The sequence below is a fragment of the Hirundo rustica genome, chromosome 4 (genome assembly GCF_015227805.2).
Source record: "Hirundo rustica isolate bHirRus1 chromosome 4, bHirRus1.pri.v3, whole genome shotgun sequence".
In the NCBI taxonomy this organism is placed as follows: domain Eukaryota; kingdom Metazoa; phylum Chordata; class Aves; order Passeriformes; family Hirundinidae; genus Hirundo; species Hirundo rustica.
Window position 1 is genome coordinate 8,432,264 of NC_053453.1, and position 22,722 is coordinate 8,454,985.

Consider the following 22,722-nt stretch of genomic DNA (forward strand, 5'->3'; position numbering starts at 1 on the left):
GAGTCAACCCTCTTATCATTAGGACTGGAGATCACAGCTGAAATTCACAATGCAGACGTCAAGATTGTTTTTTACTATGATATCTATTATTCCTGGTTTTGCTCCCGGTATTTCATTTCTTTGTTATTAAATTTTAATAAATAAATGAAATAAGGAAAAGAATGGGGGGAAGATAAACTGGATAAAGGGACTCTGTAAGCATTTGGCCTGCAGTTTGTGAATGCTGAAGCATGAAATAACACAATGTGATTTTTGTTTTGTGTCTTTAGATTGTTTGGCCTGTATCACATTCCCGAAGGGATGAGTGCAAGTGGGCCGGAAAAGATATTGTGGTAAGTACAAATCTTTTTAGCATCTTTTTCCCTTTTATAAAACATTGTAAATATTTTATTATGTCCTACTGTGTTAATTCTTAAAGTATTTTTTCTAATCTATAAGGTCACACACATCTGATCATAACTTCACTCTTGAGTTTTCTCAATCCTCCTGTATAGAAGTTTTGTCTTCATTACCAAGGATTTCAATTTATAAATGGAAATTATGCAAATGAAATAGAATTTATATACCAGAGAAAAAATTCAGTAAGAAAGAAGAAATATCAGAATGAGAAATATTGACCCTTGCATACTTATCTCTTGATGAGAAGGTACATAATGTTTTGACCTGTTTTTGCCCTGCTCCAGGTCCCAGTCCTCAAGGGAGTTCCAAGAAGTGCTTTCTCTTTGTAGCATCTCTCTGGAGCCAGTGGGTTCCCCAGAGCCCTCTCCTGCGTGGAGTTCATAGCAATATTGAGGTCAAGGTGGTGTAAACATTCTGCATCAGTTTTGGTGCCTCAGGAAAGACACTGCTACACCAGGCATCATTTTCTGAACATTTCCCCTCCTTCCTGTGTACATCGTATTCCCTGTATTTATGAGGTATGAGAGACATAGCCAGTAGCCCCCAAATAGCAATCATTCCACACTGACAGTAACTGTCTTCTTTATGGGAACAGTGTGGGAAATAGGGCTGAAGAAGGGGAAAAACAGATGAAAAATACATGCATGCAATAAGCCAAACAAATACTTGCATAGCAAAGCCAAATGGGAAATCAGCGTGGTTGCCAAGGTATAAGTGAGAGTGGAACTTGGCCCCGTGTGTATATGCTATTGGCCTGATTTTTAGAGATGATTCTGTAAAATATTCATAATGCCAACCATATGCCTCTAGAGAACTCCATTTGAATAATTTCCTAGGTCATAATAAAAATAGTCTCATCAGTCTTTACCTAGGCCATAGAGGAGAGTTGTCTTCAAAAAATGCCATCTGGGAACAGCAGAGGTATATTGGATAAAAAGTAAGAAATTTGGGCTAAGCTAAATATGTGAGGGGACAGCTGAAATGCCAGATACCTAGGCTATCTCATTACATAGAAAAAATGCATTTAAAGTAATCCATGCTCATGTCCACAAATAATTTTCAGGAATGCTTTGCAAGGTGAAGCCTAGAATATCTAGTATTCAAGGTTAAAAAAAGGGGCTAGTGTTAAATATGTGAGAAAATTAACTAACCTTTCTGCTTCGTCTCATGGGAAGTATTAAGTAGATTTTTTTTCATGACTGGAGTAAAAACCTAGAAAACTACTAAGAGATTCTGTACCTAGCATGAAACTATATTCTTATTTTTTTTAATAATTATTTTTAGAAATTCACTGTAGTAAGAAAGAGTATGCTTTATACATTTCACTGTGCTGATTCTAATTCTGCTGAGTTATTTAAAATTCTAGAGACACGTTCTGGAGCAAGCTGGGAGGTTCAGGTCCCCATCTGACTGTGGGGAGCTTGAGAGGACTGCTTATATCTTGATTCTTTTGCTTCCTGTGATACTAGGACTGCTACACCTGCTGAGCATGAGGAGGTGAAGCCCACACCTCTCTGCAGTGCAGTGTGTGACCCTGGCAGTAAGATGGTGTAAGGTTGTTTGGAGGTGGTTTTTTTTGGGTGGTTTTTTTTTTTTGTGGTAATTTTAGGGTTCTCTACAGGAGTTGGTAAAAATTAAAATAAAGACCTAGGCAAGTAGAAGGAGGGAATAGATATCTTAATGTGATCAGAACATTGTCTTTAAATATTTACAGCTACCTTGCCATAAAACAGTGCTTTACAAGCAACATATTTAATGGAACTGCTTTAACTGTAACTACAGATAATTAAAAAAAACCCCTTATTATTCCTCCCTTATATATTCTTTAAAGCCATTGTCAGTACCTTGGGAGTGTGAAATATAAAGGCCATAAAAATAACTCAACAGTCTCTCATTAGAGGGAAGAGGAGAAAAGCGGACAAATAAAATAACATATAAACCAGGCTTGACATAGTACCGCTTTCAGCATGTACCACTTCTAAGACATTATATACTCCTCACTTGTGATGGTTCAAAACTTTCTACATGACCGTCTATACTTCAGCGTTGAGGTCTTTTTTAAAAAAACTCCTTTTAATTATTGATCTCCAGGGTGACTCGGTGCTGAAAATGCAGGTCCCCACTAATGGGCCAGGTGCACTGCAGCAGCTGCAGCACAAGCACAGCCCCAGCCCTGCCCTACTGCTAACCTCAACTATGACCTCTGAGATTTCCTCTCATAATTATAAGAGGTAATTCAGCATTGTTTTCACTCCTTCAGAGGGATTCTTTATCCTGATGCTGTCAGTCATGCCCGTCTCAGCACAGCAGGTTCGTGGCTCAGGATGGTCCACATGGGATTTGAGGCGAGCAGCCAATGGGGCCTATTCCTGCTCTCCTGCTACCCCTTTGTTACTTAAACAGTCATTTTAATTTCTGTTTTTAAAGGGCTTAGTATATGTTAATTACTTAAGCTTTACTCACTGTTTAGGTAGATAAAACTTTTAAAGTGTGCTTTGGAATTTTTTCCATATGAGTAAGCTAAAAGTTGCTGAAAGACTCCCCACCCCCCTCAGCTATGCAATACCTCCTTAGAGCAGGACTTCTCTGAAAAAGGTTAACTGCTATGCTCTTCCTCAAAATACAGATTTTTTCCAATAAAATCATAATTACTGACCTATGTAAGTACTTACTATTACAGTATATTTCCATTCCCTCAGTATAGAGTATCACAAACACCAAAGTCATATTGCTTATGAAAAATTAAAGGCTATAAATAATGAATAAGATATTTGCTTACGTAATTCAACTAAATGAGCAATTCTGTGAGGATTTCTTGCTATTCTGGACTTCAGTGTCTTATTTGATCTATTCTGGTTTCTGTTAGTTCTGTGAATATTTCTCATGATTCCTGGTCAGACCTTGGTAATGATCAAAGAAGACCAAGTCTCTACAGAATAATTCTCAGCTTTTATACTAAACTTATAGAACATTCATGCTGCTAGTCATATTCCTCACTGGTAAGCCTCAATATTTCATTTAAAAATACAAAGTCACCTGAGCCCCTACAAATACACATGGCAACCTTTGCATTAAATGTGGGATAAATAACAGGTAACTAACAGAAAAACAGAACAAAAAAAAAAAAAAAAACACCAAGTAAAAAAAAAAAAAAAAAAAGGCTACAATTCCATTCTGACATTCCTGGGATATCATAAACCAGCAAAGCGAAGCTTGGTGGTTTACAAAAGTTATCAGAACCAGTAGTTAGTTTTGCAGGTAGGCATAGGGCAAGGATATGTTCCTGACTGGAAACCTCATTTAGTCCTTAAACTGTTAATTTGCCATTGCTTTGAAAATTTTTGCTGTTTTGGCTGTTTAGTCAATACATCTCTGCATTAGATTTGTACTGTAGCAGTAGTTCACAAATTACACAATTAATCAAAGAAATTCCTGTTAAAGGGTACAAAAGTTTTTTTATGACCTGAAAGCTTAAAAAATGTGTTTCTGAAGGGCACCTTAGGATGTTATTTTCAAGTGTGATTGGACTATCCAATTTATTTAGCCACTTTTAAAGATTCCAGGTCAAATTAAATAGTTGAAACAGTCCCTTCTGGCCTTGACATGTATAAATGTATAAAATTTCAGTAGGTGCTTTAACAAAGTCACATAGGACAAGCTGCACAATGACAGACACACACTTTGCAGACTGTAAGATATCAGCTTCTCCCTGGATGTTTCTGATGAGAAATATACATTGATGTATGAACAGATATAAAGAATACCAAGTACTTTTACCTGGTACCAGCAATTTTCTACATCTGCTCTGTCACATGAGCATACAGTTACTCCATACGGGTCCAGAAAGACTTACACTTTTGTGTACACAGCTGAAGTGTACCAGCACATTTGCATGTGGGTAAGCACTGACTGTATTATAATTTATAGGAGATAGGCATCTACCTGGGCTATTTAATTGCAATTAAATTTTACCTTGTTATTATCCCTCACCTGATTCCAACTGTGTTTAACTTTTTTATACTTAATAGTTCTCTTGATGGCAATTTGGAATCACTTTAGATCAGAAACCTGTTTCCAGAGACAAAGCAGCAAGGCTCTTTACACATACTTTATGACATAGCCATATTCTGTGCATACGTTCAAGTGTGGCTAGCACTTAATTATTCAAGCTATTGTTTATGCAAGTAGAATCACATGACTGTAATTTAATTCACTGTCTCATTTGTTATAGTGATATTTAAAGCCAAAATGTTAATCTGCTATCTTAGTTTATGCTTTCTTTAAAGTTTTCTATCCCTTCCCTAAAATATAGGAAGTCAGGGAACTGATCTGTAGGCTTGTGGATCCGACAGCATGCAATGATTTAATTTGGATAAAAAGAAAACCAAAAGAACCCAGAAAGTAAAAAGTGACTCGACAAGTGTCCTTCAGCCATATCTGGTGATACTTTGGAAAAAAGTAGTTGGCAATAATTGAACATGAGTCCCTTTAACTCATTTTATTACTGTTGTTGCCTTAGGGAAAATAGAAGTACATAGAGGCAGAAAGTAAAAGTAATTCTTTTCATCTGTTATTGTAAACAAAGATCTGAAGAAAGAATCTGAAAATTAAATATACAATGCTGGCTGGATCTAGAAAGCATGTTTCTAAACTCATCTGACAGGCAGAGTTTTTCCAGTCAAATTACCTCTGGCCCTTTCGATGTGCCAAAGACAAGTTCATTTCTTTCTGTCAGGGTTCTTCCTTTGGAGAACATCTAGAGCCAAATTTCCAGCTTTTCTACCTACCATCAACCTTCATTGCCATCCCTTTTTCCTTTCTGTCTTCCTGTCTCCAGCACAGTGCTAAAATTCTTCAGCAAGAAGACCCAGAGTGCCTATCCAGCCAGGGGAAAAGAGAAAGGTGAATGTCTCCTGGGAAGAAGGGGAAAATGAGTAAAAATCCAAAACAACTGGTCTCAAATGAGTTTGGGGACAGAATTTACTCTCAGTATGGCATACTACAAGAAGAAAAGTGGTTTTTGTGATGTGTAAGATAAATAGTGCCAGAGCATATTCCTTCTTACTCTATCAACTGTCCCTGTTAGTGTGCTGGGTCTTTTAGGTCGAGGGTTGCTCTCCCCTTCTTATCTGTGTTCTTTAATGTGGACACAATCTCCTACCAAAGCATTCCTTACCATTTGCGAGATGAGATAATGAGACTTTGGTAAGCAGTATGCAGCTGCAATACTGCTGCTTCAGAAAACTGCTGTGCATAGACTACAAACAAAAGAAAAAGATGGGGGCAAAAACTCCCTCAAAACCTACAACCACTCAGAGGTGGACTGGGCTTGGTAAAAAAGGAGTTAAGGACATTGGAATCTTTCAAAGTCCTGTGGAGCTCTCAAACAGACTTGCCCCCCCAGGAACTTCTGGTTGTGCCAGCTCCAGTTCTTGGATGGACCCCCACAACACACCAGCATAAAGCCTTATTTATGGAGTATTTCAGATGTTGATCCTACAGCTTGTGTTCATTTAGGCATTTGCATATATTTCTTTCTATGAACTGACCAAGGAGAATCAGTTATTGTAAGGTAATAACTTTTGTCCTTATAAAGAGGAAGAATTAAGTTGGCAGTTGTTCATATTTTCATATTTTACCCATTTATGTATCATGGGAAGTAATTTAAGTCATTCAGTATGGGGAACAAATTGATACAGATCAAGGAGAAAGCTAATTTTCCAATTTGGGGCTCATTTTTCTGTTAGAGGTGTGACTATAGAAATTTGCTTCTGAGGAAAATTTAATATTCAGCAGATTTAATGCAGTATTGCAGAAATGTTTTCTTTGTTATTTTGAAATACAAATTCAGAGTAAAAAAAAGGGAAGTAAAGAATGAAGGAAAAAAATTCTTCCCACAATTTTGGGGTTTAATTTTCTATCAATATGTGTTCCTCATGAGCCCTCATTTGGCCTTGGCAAAGTCTGATAATTATTTATGGCTGAGTTTCCAGCTATTACTATTTCAAAATGTTGGGTAATTCCATGTTATGATTTACTGCACCCCAGGATGGACAGAGTAAATTTATTCTTCATACATTTCTTTCCAGCAAAACACATTAACTGGATGACTGGTAGAAATGATAGCTATGTTAAGTCCTTGTTTTGTTTCAGGGCTACAGTCTGAAGTTGAAGAAAAGCCTTTTCTTTGGTGCCAGTCACTTTTTTAAAAAGTTTCCCTACATTTACTTCATATTGTGTCTATTTTCTTTGTGATTATCTATTGTTTTAATAAAAGTTAATTTTAAATTAAGGATAGGTCTGCTCTGAAAGATCACACATCACAGTTTCTCTATACAATACGCAGTCACTATATAACTATTAATTTAGGCCAGAACTAATTTTTTCTGTAATTCTCTTGCTTGCATATACCAAAAATAGGTCTACTAAATTTTTCCCTGCTGCATACAAGTTAAAATGCTGTCTTTTTTTCTTTGTTAGTAACTCAGCTAAAAGGAAAGTTCTTAAAATAACCTAGGAAATAATATGCTATTTTTTCTCTTACTTTTTTTGTTTGTTTGTTTATTCATCTTTTGACTGAATGGTAGAATCTCTGTTGTTTTAAATAATCTATTAATCTCTTATTCCTTCAAGTAATTTCTTTTGGATTAACATTTACCGCAAACTTTAGGTTACTATACATGTATCATAACTATAGAGATAGAGAGAGACAGAGGAAAAAATCCAGCCAACAAAAAGATAACAAAACCCCCACCAAAACCATTCAACAAATTCATGTTTCAGCAATTTCACTTGGGTGCCAAATTTTTACTGAGTGGGAATTTTAAGCTTCTGTTACTTAAGGTTTCTCTGGTTCAGCCTCTCTCTGTGGTGTCAAAGCAGTTTAATATCCCCGCAGAAATTTCCAGCTTCCCACAGTAAGACACGTGTAACCTCCTCGAGTAGTTTATACAGTGTATTTATTTACGGTCACATGCACTGCTAAGCAACTGCCCCTTGGAGATGCCACAGTGTTTTTCTTCATTTCAACACTTCATGGCCTTACCTTCACTTTCAACCCTCAAGTTTGGAGTGCACTTATCCGAGGTGGCTGTGAGCGGAGGTCATTAGAGGATATGTCTGTACTATGCTGAAAAAAGGCAGGCTGACTGATCTGGAGCCTCAGTATCTTACGTGCCTGTAACAGGCTTGGCAACCCGTTTGTCTGAACTACTCCACCCAATTAGCAGGTGTTGATCCAATTCGGAAAGGCGGGGTGTAATCTGATTTCTCCAGGAGACAGGTGATTACTCCACCCAGATGGAAGAGATAGATGAGAGAGACTCCTTAGATCTAGGCTGTGGTTGCAACTTAAATTGCTGCTGGGCTTGGTGAGGCTGCCTGAGCTGAAACCCAACATTAGCGTTCATTTCTTTGCTAATAAAGCTGTGCTCATATTGTGGGGCAAGTTTACCCTGTAGAACAAAAGAAATTTTTAAAAGTAATGGTCAGAAAAGAACTGGCTTCTGCTTGACCTCAAAGCTTCCCAATATTTTGAGCTATTTCTAAAATATTCTTCTGTTCCTTAAATAAATTAATTCTGTAGGAAGTGCATACTACTGAAAAATATAACAATTCAAAATAAAGGAAGCTTGCTAAACCTCGTGGAAAGGTCCCATGTGCAACAGTGCTCCTATACCTGCAAAACCCAAAGACCCACTTGTCTGCTGGACTACATCCACAGATTTTGGTTTGTCTGTTAACTGTGCATCAACCAGATATAAAAAAATACGATATAGTAATTAAATCAGGTATTTTGTGCTGAAGCCTTTTCTTGGCATCCCTCTAGCTGTTCACAGGTCTGGAAAATTTATTATATGCATCTTCTGAATGAAAATTTCAGGGCTTGAAACATGTCTTGTAGTTTGAACATACTGAATGCAGAAAAAGTTGTAGAAATTTTACTTCCAAAGATCACTAGGTCAAATGGTTAGTGCTAATGACACTGGGTTAGAGGTCTGATGTGTCAGGGGAGGCATATACAAAGCATGGCTTCTAATGACTTCTTTTAATGGCTTCTGGATTAAGACTGTTTTCAGGATGGACCCTTGGGAATATCCCACCCAGCTCAGCTACCTCCATGCTTAGCCTTAGTGGTAAACCCTGGGCCAGAGGACCAAATACCAGTAGTGACCCAGATTTGCAGGTGGGTAGGTAGAGAGGCAGAGACACATTTTGTGTTTCGCCCTCACCAACACAAAGGCAGAACCAGAGAAGCTTTCCATCTGCTGTGCAAGTGTGCTGACAGTACAACTGTTTGCTAATATGGCTTGCAGTTTTGTAGCTTGAAGGAACCAGGATATATCTGCCTCTTTTTTTTTTTTTTTTCTTTTTTTTTCTTTTTTTTCTTTTTTTCCCCAGCTTTTTTAAATTTGCTTTCTTTGCTTCTCTTTACTTGTCTTAATGCTTTAATGGTTTAAATTCATGCAGACATCCTGCAACTTGAGTAAATTATACACTTTAAATATTCTCAAGAACTCTTGTCATATCAAAAAATCAGACAGATAACAGGCATACCTTAATTGGAAAGATAACTGGAAGCACAGTAATCTGTACTATGCAACAAAAAAATGTCCCATCAACCCTCATCAGTCTGAAGTTTCTCAGAACATACCTTGTCAACAGAGGAAAATTTAGGTATGAAACTAATCAATGGTTCCTTTGCAAGGCTGGCAGTGGTCACTATGCCTAAGAGTAGGGTAATTTATGGCATCTCCCAAGGAGTCAGAACCCCCAGATCCCAATACCATATAAAGTCCTACAGATCACAGCCCTGAATAAGGGCCACCGAATCTGGGGATCTGTCAGATTTTTATTTTTTTTTTTCCCAGAAAAATCAGGTGTAATCTTGGTTTGTATTGGATCTGTGTGTGTGTGATTCAGTGCACACTGCTTGTAAGGCTCTGTAAAATGGGGAATGTGACTACCAAGAAGTAAGTTAATATAGACCCTAATACTTCAACTGCTCAGCTTCCTTCACTCAGCACTGCAGACCAGCTTTTTCAGGGGGTAAGACTATAAAACATTGATCCTGCTAATTGCAAGGAACAATAATGACATAAAGGGGATGCAAATGATGGTATTGATCCCAGTTGCAGGGGGTATATAGTCATAAATCACAGCTGGCAAACGTTCTAATGCCAGCTGTCCTCCCCCACTCTAAAATCGTGCACCTGCCTATACAGGTTCAGCTGGAAGGTTATCTCATGGAGTACAGGTGCCAGGCAGGATTTCCCCACTCATTAGGGCCTGCACACAGCTCCCAGAACTTGGGGACTTTCCTGTTCCTGCCAGCTTTAACACAATAGCTTTGCAGCAGTGTTGCCAACCAGCTTACTCCTATAAAATAAAAATTTAAAGGACTATTTCATTTAAACAGGGCCCAAATAATTTTCTTTGTTCACTGCTTATTCTGGGCCTGTTTAAGCCGACTGTGCACCTGGACCAGTATTTTTCCAAATGTTACTGTAATAAAAAGAGGGACACAGCAGTAATTTTTAAATAATGTTACTGCATTTCACATAATCTTATACCCAAACAGCAGGAGCAGTGAAAGCACACATGATGCAGAGCTCACCCTGAAGAAGCTTCCTCGCCTATGCTTACTGACATGTTGAAGCCTTTGCTGGGTCTAGCTGAGAATCCATCATCTGTGTTCATGGCAATCACACATATATTTATTGCACTAACACTTCAGAAATATTTTCCTTGAAACAATGCTGCTCCATGCTGAAAAAGATATCTGCCAATACCGACTGAACTGATGGCAGCCGGCAGTAGCCCACCAGCAAAAGAGAGAGAAGTTAAAAAGCTCCCTGATAAGTCCAGAACATCTTTCAGCAGTGTGAGAAAATTGAATGACAGCAGTAATATTGGGGATTACTTATTCTCCATGGATATTCCTGACCTCATCACTTGAAAATTTGACTAATGGGACAGAAGGAAAAAAAAAGTAAACATAATAATTAACCTCACGCATGGGACTTTATATGAAAGCTGTCTATCCATTTTGATATAAGACACAAAACGTATTTATTTTGCTTGTCCAGCTGTTAGATGATAGTTCTAAATCCTCTTGTCCATCCAGTTCAGACAAAATCTTATGATATTTTAATTACTTGGGTATGTGGGAAGGCTGATATAAAGGAAGAATGTATTTCTGGGTCTGTTGCTTATCTGGATTAAATCAGCAGAAAACTGTTGAAGCTAATGATACTGTAAAGGATAATTTAGCCTTCTACTTATTGCCCTGCATAATCTGGCCATTTGCATTTGCTGCAATATCTGAGAAGCAGTATGGACATCACTATTGGCTTTAAAAAAATGAAATCACTTTCTTAAAATAAGGAGAAAAATCTAGATATTAGTTAGTCACAGGGACTTATCCTTCAACTTAAAAAGATGTAATTAAAAACTCTTTGCTGCATTAGTAATCCAGATCGAAGGACGTAACTTCCAGGCTTCCAGGAGGAGAGATAATTACTGGAAACTCATAAAACCCACCTAAATTCTGTTTCAATTTTCATACGCGGAGCAGATGTTTTGACAGATGGATGGACTTTATTTTTGTAACTGTCCGGGAAAAGACTGCATAACACAGCCTAATCAGTGTTACATATCTTTACTGTTTGTTTTTCAATCTTTCTGCATTTGGCTCTTATTCTTTTGGTTGCAGACATTTTCTTTGTAATTTATTTTTTCAGGCTAATCTCTCTCTCCATAAGCTCTTCTATCAACTTGATATATAAATATTAGAAAATTCTTAAAAAATAAATCTGTGTTTGGTTTGTAAGTCAGATACATTGATCTTCATATAGTGGGTGCCTTTCTGGAAAACCTAACTAACACTTTATCTCCTCTTCAAGACAGGCCCTCTGCCCTTATAGCTGATATAGCATTTGGAAGTAAAATTTTGAGTTAAGATACCTGCCCAGGCACACTGGACCTCTTTGACTTTAATTCACACTCTGAATGTAAGTGGCAGTCTAATAATTTCTTAACTTGTTTTGCAAGTAGGACTTTAGCACAGGAGTTGGTGCTGTGGCTGTGTTACCATAATATGATGCAAACTCTCTTAGCCACTTTCATTTCAGTAAATCATCAGTGTGGAGCTGAGGATCTGAATCCCAGAACTTCCTCAGTCTAGTCTAGAGGAAGCATAAGCACATTTATGATACCTGAAGTTCAATCCTTTTTCTCACTCAGGAATGCACAGTGAACTTCTGGGGCGTGTCCCCTCAGGTGGCCAAACATACCTTAACTCCCTAATGCCAGGTAGAATGGCTTCAGTTGGATGCCCTGGTGAACTTATACACCAAACTAACCCCAGGAAAGCCTGTAGGACCTGCTTGGGCTTTGGTGAGGGTTATGGTCCACATTCCTTCAAACAAAGAAACAAACTGGTTTGTGCTCAAGGTTTGTGGTGACTGCTTCAGCTACTGCATGTCACCATTTCTTTGGCCATACTTTGTAGGTTGTTGGCAATCATGCCATCACAACTGTTTGTAGACACAGATCCAGCAGTCATATACATTAAAAATTATCTATCTAAAGAAATTCTCTGTGTCAGAAAAGAGAGAGGAAGACCTTGCAGGCTATGCTTGAAGGTCTCAGATGTGATGCAGGGGTTTAGTTTCTTGTATTTTAAGATAGAAGCACTTATGTACAAGGCCAAAGGCAGAACCTGCAGCTCTTGTAGAAACCTTAGAGCATTTAGTGAAATATAAATGAAGATTAATCCTCTCCAGGGATAGGTAGATAAATGAATGGGTATTTTTGAGGACTGCAGTAACTCCCACATGATGTACCTAATTTTCCCTTTGAATATCTACTTCAATCATTCTATGCCATATGCAAGCACTTATGCTTTCTGCTCTGTGTATGTATATATAAACTCAAGCTTTAGGGCATAAACCCTAAAGTGTTTAGCTTCATATAGACAAGAAAAGTTTCCTACTATTAAGCTACTCACTGTAATAAGCAAGATTATTAGGAACAAGAATTTATAATGAGTCACTGTGATGATCCCAGTGCTCCTCTTCTTTAACATTTATTTTCATAACCCATCCAAGTAATACTTTCCTGCCTATAGAGAACTTTTCAAACCTTGCATTCGTTTTCATTCTCATTATTAGGCTAAAAGTATTTAAACTCCCACAACACCCTGCTCTCGAGTATTTAAAAAAAAAAAAAAAATCCATACGGAAAATATTTTTTTTAAGTCTAATTTTGTTTCTTCATCTCTTTTGCTTCACAAAGAACAATATCCAAAGGGTATGGATATGTCCAGAATATATTCCCTTTGAACAACTTCCCTTTCTTGGGGAAAATAAAAATGGATACAAAAGCCCTGGGCAGCTGAACTCACATGGAGGCACAGTGTTGAACTTCCCTGCGAATTCATTCCTTACAGCTTCTGCCTCTGGGTTACCTCCTCTTCCTCTGGTGGATGCTTCCTCCTGTCTGCTGTATTTTCTGAGATACTACATGCCTTTTGTTGTCTTTGTCTCCCTTCCAGTGCCTTACACTCTGCAGTCCTGCAGTGAAATGCCTCGTCCTGCTGGCACAGACCTCCACACCAACAATACAGTGCTAGCCCGGGGGTCTGGCGGGGGGACACACTGATTGATACCAAGTGGGACAAGCCCAGCTGGAGACACCCAAGTCATTCCAGGCCTCCGGCCAAGGGGGTTGGGGAGCTGCTTTGTAGTCGAGTTGACGTAGTGGGGACCAGCAGAGCTGCCTGCCAGGTTTCACAACCGATGGTGCCTGTATGCCGCTACAGCAGTTCTCCTGTGAGGGCGGGAACGGGGAAACAGAATGGCAGCGGGAGTCAGTCACCCAGGTCTCACATAGTGGCAGATCCAAACTGCCTTCAGTGCACACACACTTTCCCTGATATCTTCTTTGTCATGCCCATGTGCTGAGATGGAGTCTCTGCAAATCATTCAAAGCTGTTAAAGTTGGTTTATTACAGGTATATGGGAAGCTTTTTTTGTCCCAGAGTCACATAAACCAGGAAAACCCAATATTCACCAAAGCAAACTCTTGCTAAGTTCAGAATATCAAAGGACCAGATACGACATTTCCACACATAATGGTGTACCTGTGCAGCTGTGCTTGAGCACAATTAGACAAAGGAAGGAGTCTGAGATGGAAATCGGTATGCCTGTTGCTATTGTTCCGGGGAGAATAGCACCGTCTCCTAGGCAGGGCAGAAACTTCACTTTGAACTTCCTGAGTTGACAAGGGCTTAAATCAGAACTGTGACTTTACTTTGATGTCATTTATTGTAGTTTAATACCCCTCTTTATTTATTTTTTTACTACCATGTAAAATATAAAAAGAAACCTAATCTGGTAGAGAGGTGTATGAGAATTTACTGAATAGACCTTAATGGTTCCTTTATGCAGCTATAAAACAGAGGGGAGCTATAAGAGCAGTCTGAACTGGACTAGGAACTTTAAATGTTATACAAATTTATTCGTCATAGTCAAAGGTTTATTGCTGTAGGTATTTACCTTCCCCATTGTTTAACTAGGTTGTGTATTTCTCAGACATCTAAGGTAAAAAATACCCTGTACAAGGAACTAGGAGAGCTTGAAAAGAGGGATGAATAAGCTAAATCTGCTTTTGGAAATACATTGTAAATTTGAAGTCACTTGAGTGGTATTTGCTCATTTACACTGCTATCAATCCTGAACACTGGATGTTCAAACATGACTATGATAGGGTTAATCCACCTTCTCCTGCAGGCTGATCTGGAATAGTTCAGTGAAGGTGGTGATAGAACTTTCCTTAATTTCATCCACAGGAATCAAAGAAGACTCCTGCCCCTAATCTAAGCAGGGTTTTTCCATCCCACCTTTAAGGCATTGGTTATCTAATACCTGCTTGCTGTGTGTTACAGATAAGCAGCTGAATGGTCTCAGTGGGCTGGAGAATGGTGTTAATAACACCAGGGCTGTGTGTTCAGTCCCAGTGTGGGCCATTCACTGAGGAGCTGGACTTGATGATCCTTGTGGGTCTCTTCCAGCTCAGAATATTCTGTGCTTATGTGTTTCTGAGTGCATGTACAGTCACAGGTGGTGTGTTGCTGTAAATCAGAATAATTCCTCTGAAATCAGCACAATTTATTCACACTGGCTGTGAGTCCAGCCCATATACTCACAGCATTTTGTCTGTGGCCACCAGCCTCTAACACTTCATGTTCTTCAGATAGGTAATTTTAAAAGCTTTAGTAAAGGGTAGTAGTCGACCATAAAGACATTTTTAAAATCAGGATGCAGTAAACCTAACAAGGCAAAACACTGTCCTAGTGAAACTGTTGTGTTTATATCAGGCCACATGCAACTCCTAAGTGAGAAACTTCTCATTCATTTAATAATGCACACACATCATTGCTCAATTTTAAATTATGTGGAGTCAAGATGCTACATCTGAAACACAGAATGTCAGAATTTAAGAAAGGATATGTTTCAGTTTTGTTAATGTTGCATGAATTTGGGATATTTGCCCATTTTACTCTTGTAGATGTTACGTTTTTAATACACTTTTGTGGGTTTTCCATATTTCTTTTACTTAAAGCAGCAAAGAACAACAACATTAATAAAAATATAGCAACATATTCTTTTTATGAATTATGCCCAGTATTTGCTTAGTACTCTATCATAAGACAGTGGAAAATGGTCTGTGGATAAACATAAATATAATAAATATATGCTCATGCATATACTTGTGTGTGGGAAGAGTAGGAATGAACCAGAAAATTGTGTGTGTTTTTATTAAGAAAGGTCAGAATGGAAAGAATTAAGAGTAACATCGATCTCTATTTCTTTCAATTTCCTGTTGGATTACCTTAACTATCTCTATGTTTTCTCTTCCATCTCTAAGTTAACAGCAGTAAGTCAGGGATGCAGTAAGATTCTGGATGCTTTTCTCTGGTGCTCTTTGTAATACATTGCCATTATCTGTTATGCAAATATACAATAAAATTGTAAGAGCAATGTCATTCCGGTACAGTCCTTTGTGTGAGGCAGGGAATCAGTGTTTCATCTGTGTAAGTTCATTGCGTTTCCCTCTGGTGGCCTAAGGCATGCCTCAAACTGCACATGCATTTTCCTGGCAGAGCTTTTATTTTTTGTTTGGGAGTATCTGGTTTAATTAGCAAGCAAGTTACAGAGAGGGAGGATGCCAGTCAAGGAGATTTCTGTGAGTGCAGTAGCTCAGGTGGTGTTTCCATGGGCCCTGGTCTACTTGGAAAGGTAGAGTTGAATGCTGTACCAAAAAAGTCATCAAATATGCAGAGAAAAATTTTCCTCATCTTAAACACAGACTTTACTGGAAATACTTAATTTCGTTGTTCCTATTTTCCTTCTGTTTGTAATAATTTTTTTTTCAATTGTGTCAGTAGACCAGCTCACAGGCATTGACATATTTCTTTTCTATGTTAGATCTGATTGAAATAAAAAATATTAAACAAATGGAAAAAGTTGTCATCTTGACTATCCATTTTAATAATATTAGGCATTAAAAATGACAGTTTTGTTAACAGATAACAGATAATATTTGTACTGGGGACTGTTGGTGTTGTTACTAAGCTTTAATTGCTGAGAATTAAAATAACTCATGATGGATAATTTACTTAGGAGGAAAAAGTAAAGTCCAAGATAAGCTTGTATTCTAGGGGCTGTCAATGATTGTATGGAAGTTTAATATTTATATTCATATGTGTTAGACTGGCGCATAGACACAGGCAGTGGGGGTAAGGCAGCTTTCACATGATTGTTAAAAATGCTATATCAATGATTTAGTTTTCATCAGCTCCTTCCATCTGGCCCATTTTTCTTCTAATTGTTACTTAATTGAATACAAGCAAACAGTTGGTCCATTTTTCTTCATTATTTCATTCTGACACATTTCTGTAAATGGGTTTTGTCTTACAAACACAGAAATAGCATAAATTACAAAGATGAAGCATGTCTGAAACAAAAATTAGAATTTTTTTTTTCGGTAATCTTTTCTTCGGGGTTGGATGCTTTATTAAATAGAAACCAAAGATATTTAAATGAGAAATTAAATCAAGCTATTTATTAAATGCTTAGCAGTAAACAATCTTATGAACAGCATGAAATGATCACACTTTACAAATCTGTTCATTCAGCCATATATCTCTAGCACAGAAGAGCTCCCATTAGTCAGAATCACTGAATTAACACTGTGAATAATTTTTTTTTTCCTCCTTTTCTTTGCAGAGAGAATGTGCTAATTTCATCAAGGTGCTTAAGGCTTACAACCAAACCCACCTGTATGCTTGTGGAACAGGGGCTTTTCATCCAGTTTGCACCTATATTGAAGTTGGAAGCCATCCTGAGGTAAACTATCTTAAACAAATATTTTTCTTTTTCCTCTTTTTAATCTTTATTGGTGTTTAGCCATGATCTCTTCCTGCCAAAATGCATTCTCACTAGTTTCTGTGGCATGGGAAACAGATCTGGTAAGACCTGCTCCTGAATCAGGTGCTGACGTGCTGATTGATAAATCACAGCAGAATCTCTTAACTCTTCTCCCCTGCACAGCATCTCTTCCCCCAGGGGCTTAAATAAGTATAAGTAAGCCCATTCTACCGGTCTCATGAAATTAAAAAGTATTCTTTTTTATAACTGGTAAAAATACCAGGTATAAGAGGGCTGGTTCAACCACTGTGTTTATTCTGGGCCAGACACTGTCTTTACTTTCCTCCCAGTCAGTACAGTCTGACACCACCTCAGCTTTCTCCCAGCTGAGAATTAAAATTGGGTCACACCTTCATAAAACTCCCTTCTCAGATTTGTCCTAACACACTGACAGATTTTCATATGTCACCTAGGTTTTGTTTCCGTAGTTTTCTGTGAAAAATAAATCACTCTCTTTTTACCCATTTCTTTAATCTCTTGCTGATTTTTTGCTTAGTATTGCAGAATTCTTGCCATAGCTCTTGCACCATTCTGTCAGTGATCATCATAACTAAATAGATAAGCATGATATTCCCTGGTAAAAAGCAGAATCACTCACAGGAAGCCAATGGACTAGGCTGGTTTTCCTGGCTAAAGATTTGAGTAGAATGTCTCTGTGCTGCCCTTCAATACTTCTTTTTCTCCAGAACAGCCAATCTCTTATTTTTCTGTTGAGTATGTAATAAAAATTAATTTCCTTTACTGTATTTTCTGTCTGGCTTACCTGAGTACTGTTCAATGGACTGTTTCAGTTTAGCAGTCAGATTCCTGATGTGTTTTCAACATTTATGCATATGTTTTATGAGTAAATCCATAATTGTGTTACTTGTAGCTTCTGTGATCTTCGAAAAACCCAGCTCTTTCAAGTTACCTTATGCTTTTGCAATTCAGGTTTGCAGATTTCCTTGAAAATAAAGACATCTTTGTTGAATGAATTATGACTATTTCTTCTCACAGAAAAATTAACAGACCCTTTGAGTGTTGACTTCATAGTCTGGGAACTATTTCTCCCTATGAAACTGTCTTTTGATATTTGAAACATAAGTCTTTGAAATGTTCTAAGAACAAGGTTTTGAAGGAATAAGGGAGCTGCGGAGGAGAAAGGGGTTTGTTCATATTCTTTAATGCTTTATTACAATGCATTCTTGGCAATTAGTGATTGTCTCTTGACCACACACAGTATGTCATTGCTTACTGCATTAAACAGATTCTCTGCTTCCTGAGAGCCATTTGGGAATTGGTAGACATATTAATTAACTCTAGTTCCGTAAGATGTGTGTCAATCAATCCTTGGCTATCTGCCAAGGGAATCTATCTGCACAGAGATAGCTCATATGAGGTCATTTACTTCTACATTTGGCTGTTTTATTGCTGTACCATAAAACTAACACACACTTTATCAAGGATTTATAGAAAGGATGATCAGAGATGAGAGGCCAGATCTAACCTTGGTTTAACATTCTGGGTTTTTAAAGTCTTGAATCAGTGGTACATTTGGCCCTGGAGTGAAAGAGGACTCTTGTTTTAGCTTCTTTTTAGCAGTCTGTGCCTATAAACAGAATCTAAATTGTTGGGATTTTTTTTTTTTTTTTTTTTTTTTTTTTTTTTTTTTTTTTGGTGGGGTGGTGGTATTCATTTATGCAGTAAGTTTATAAGTCTTCTTTAGCCTGAATCTTTCTCATGACCCTTGATTTCATCTTTGCAAATGAGAGAAATCAGGAGTGTGTTTATCTGAATTGCCTCAGACACTGTTGGCTTTTGTTTTCCTTTTCATACTTAAGATACGAGTGAAATCAACTTCACTTGCCCTTCCCGTAGCACAAGTTTCTGTATCCTCTGAATAGTTGTGCAGGAGGATTTAACTGCCTTCTCAGGTCAGATCTGCCCATGTGGAGAGAAAGTGAGGCAGGCAGGAGGCAGTGTACCCATCTCTTCTTGGGCTCTGACAAATCTAACAGTCAGCCTGGGTTCTGTCCCTTCAAAGGGTGAAAATCAGATGACTAAATTAATTTGTTAGATCTGTAAGGAAAAATAATCTGTCCTTTCTCTCAGCTAGAGCCTGCTCCTTCCTCTCCCGTAGTACCTAGCCAGGAATTTCAAATGTGCTCCTCTTGTGGGAGATGAGGAAGAGGAGTCTGCTTGATTGACAGTAGCTATTAGAGACACCATGAATGAGTGGGATACAATTTTAACCCCTGCACACTGCATCTGTGAGAGCCAGATGGTTTATGTTCTCATGTCAGACAGCAGCACTGGACGTGTCAAAGGGCCATTGCTTCTGTATCATGTAGAGTTTATACCTCCCTAGCATAGAAGGTAAAAGTATATGCAAAGACAAGCAGTTGATTATGAGTTAAAAATTGCCATCTAAAACACTTCCTGATGGTTTCTTTTCTGCCACAACACTTGTGGAAAATTAACTGATTTCACCATCTGCTTATTTATTTTTCAAGCACTTCCAAAGGTAAATGTGAACTGATTAGGGAAATAGTCAGGGAATGTACCTACTCTCTAATATGACTGCTTGTTTATCTGAGCTCTGAATGTAACCCACCTGCCTGAATTCAAAGAAGAGGAAATCGGTGTGTGCCAAACTGGAGAGGGTGGAGAAGTGGAATTTAAAGAAAAGAATGGCAAGTGATAGAGGAGACTCTGGAAGCAATTGGAGAAGGCTGCAGGAGGCTGGAACATGGTACAACTTTTGTGACTGGGGAAAGGAAATAAATTACTTTGTGTGATAGTCATAAAGTAATGGAAATATGAATTGTTATATCTGTCTAATATCTCTTTGATATGAAGCAGTGTATCACAGCCCCATTCCATACCTGAAGAAAATAATTTCTGGTGATGGAACTAGGCAGGTTTAATTGAGTCTGATGAAGTACAGTATCAGAAGTAATAATAAAAAGCTGAAAGGATATGAATGGCATGCTGTGCATCTGATTAAAAATGATGTGCACAAATGTATACAACCTAATATGTTGTGAATTACACCACAGTCTGAGGAGTAAAGCAGACTAATCTTCGCTTAAATCCATTCCAGATGTGTAAGTGAATAACCACAGTATTTAGAGGGAAGAATAAAGTTAATGTTTCAATAGACTTTAAGCATGTAAGCCATGAGGAAGCAGGAAAGAACATATTTAGAGAGAACGTGGTGTGTGGATATGCAGAAAATACCTGAGGGCAGCCAAATTTAAAGCTTGATATCATCCATTTTATGTACATGAGTTTAGGGGACATGATCTAACACGGACACCTACACAAACTTCAGGGATCTGGGGTTAGGCAATATGTGGCATTCTATCCTCATAATGCAATATAATACAAGTAACCAATTACCAGACAAAACAAGAGAGTGATTAGTAAAGCTGTGTTTTGCACCCACTGACTTCTGAAGAAACAGGGCTGGATATGTAGGAATGTTTTACTTAAGAGTTGCGAAATTAAACAAGTCAGATCTGTGCTTGAAAGGAACAACTTTAACTACAGGGAGACACAGAGGTGCATTAAACCCCCTAGAAAATCACAACAGGATGCAGAATGCACCTGCCTGTGCATGCCGGAGCAGGGGGAAGGAGCCCTGCTCCCTTCCCCCGGGGCTCCCTTTGGGGTAGTTTGAGTGAACCAGCAGGGAACAGTCCTGTTTCAGTAAGAACAGGATTTTCCATTTACTTAACCCTTACACACAGGTGGAGGTATACAGAATGCCCTATAGTACATTTTTTTTTTTCTTTTCTTTTCTTTTTTTTTTTTTTTTTTAATGTTCAGACAGGCATTGCAAGACCTTTACAAAATTGTTTGCCAGATCCTCAGCAGGAATACATTAGGGTTACTTCAGCAGAGGTAAATCAATAGGTCCGAAGAACTAACCCAGCTTTTTTTTATTGTCTCCTAATTCCAAATTTCTTGTCATTGTCCAACAGATTAAAACTCATTTTTAACTGCATGAACTTAAAAGATCTGGTATCACTTTACTTGCAGGTTATTTCTCAATCAATAAAGAAGGTTTAAATTCAGTTTAGATTTATGATGTACATAAAACATTAAGTTATTGCATATGAAGTTATATAATGCTACCACCTGTAACATATTTGCTTTTTCCGGACTCCGTGTATTTTAAAAATCTTTGGTTCAACTCATAAAATTTTGCTGAAATATACTTTCCACTCTTTTTCATCCCTTCTTTTCTTCATATTAGAAGACATCCAGAGTGCATTTCCTAAGTAATGCATCTATCATTTTGTCTCTCTGTATATATTATATATATATGTAGTGATGGAAGAGCATTTTATTCCTGAAAGAATGGCTTTGAAGAAACACACTAATTGAAGGATCAATGCTACTGCTGGTAGTAAACATATTGTGCTTATCTAATGTAAAAATTCAGGATGAAACATTGATTTCAGTGGTAGTAGATGTGGCATAGATTAGCCTAACTTCATCGAACACAGACCTGTGTCAGTTTACACCGGTCAACTGAGCTGTGGTTTTTAAGTGAAACACTAGAGCAAATGTTTTTTCAAGTTAAAAATCACCTGAGGTTGGGTTTTTTCCCATCTAATTACCCATACCTTTACATGGTGTTTATATGCTTATATAGAGAAAGTATGAAGGAAAATGATACTGTTAAAGGATTATTCTTATTTGTGGTGGAGCTGTTATGTGTGACATACTTGTTCCAAGCATCACTATAATTACAGAGAAAAGCCATTAAAAGATGATCTAGTTTACAGACTGCAGTAGCCTTCTTTAGTTCACAGGTGCCTTAACCTTTCAAACCTCCAGATATCCTGTTACTATAGTACAGGAAAACAAAACTGAAGAGCCAGAACTTTAGGCACAGTGTAAGTTCCTTTTAGAAGGTAAGAAGAAAGAAGCACCACTTCTTTCCATTGCATGAGTAGTTTTACCATGGAGAAAAAGAAAACGTCTCTTAGATCTTTAAAGACTGATGTGCTTCGCCTTGTGTTGTAAAAAGCTGGAAAGTGATTTCTGCTATACAGGCAAGTCCCAGGCACTAGAACATTTTGTTGTACTGATGTTCTTGTCTGTGGAGGATGGCAGGCAACAGGATAGTCAGTGCTAGGCACACATCTGTCCAGGCACCTCACAGGATCAGTGGCCAAAATCACAGAATAAAGGGGCTGGATTCCTTTGGAGGTGATGGGACTGTAAACCATCACTTCTGCTGCTCCATATGACATCAGTTTCCAGTCCCTTAGGCCACTCTGTTTGAAAATGCTTCACATAAAATCAGGCTTTTCACACATGTACAATTTACCTCCACTTGTTAAAAAATAATAAATCTTGTCATAGCTATCACCTTCCTAGTATTTTTTAAGTATATAGTTTTATATACAGTTATATGTAGCTATATATAGCATCTAATTATTTTTCCAAGCCATAATTCATTATGCCATTGTTTGGGAAGGGATGTGATATGTTAACTTTTCAATGACTAAATTTAACATTTGCAAGAGGAGTAGAGGGAAACGGCACAGAACATGGCAATCCTTTCTCATACGGCAATCTAAGTGAGTCAGTTGTTCTGGAAAGGTCTGACAAATATTTCAGTAAGGAAACCAAGATGTGTTGCTGGAAGTTCTGCACGTTTTTGAGCACCATCATGCAGAAGTACACATTTCTTACAGGCTGAGTGCTGTGTCCTGAATGGCACCTCTTGTTACGTTGCATTATCATGTGATAAAGTTACAGAAGTAGAAGGTCACCATAAAGAAGAAACTTGATTCCCATTTAAAAGACTTTTTGAAAAACTCCATAAACCCCT

The 22,722-nt window shown here is 37.9% G+C and overlaps 1 protein-coding gene across 1 annotated transcript in view; it reads left to right on the forward strand.

Moving 5' to 3' along the window:
• SEMA3A (semaphorin 3A) overlaps positions 1–22,722 on the forward strand; it is a 196,321-nt gene that overhangs the window by 81,022 nt on the left and 92,577 nt on the right. Inside the window, exons 4-5 of the mRNA XM_040061572.2 lie at positions 270–332; positions 16,692–16,811. Of these exons, the coding sequence (XP_039917506.1) occupies positions 270–332; positions 16,692–16,811 (183 nt within the window). The remainder of the gene's footprint in view (positions 1–269; positions 333–16,691; positions 16,812–22,722) is intronic.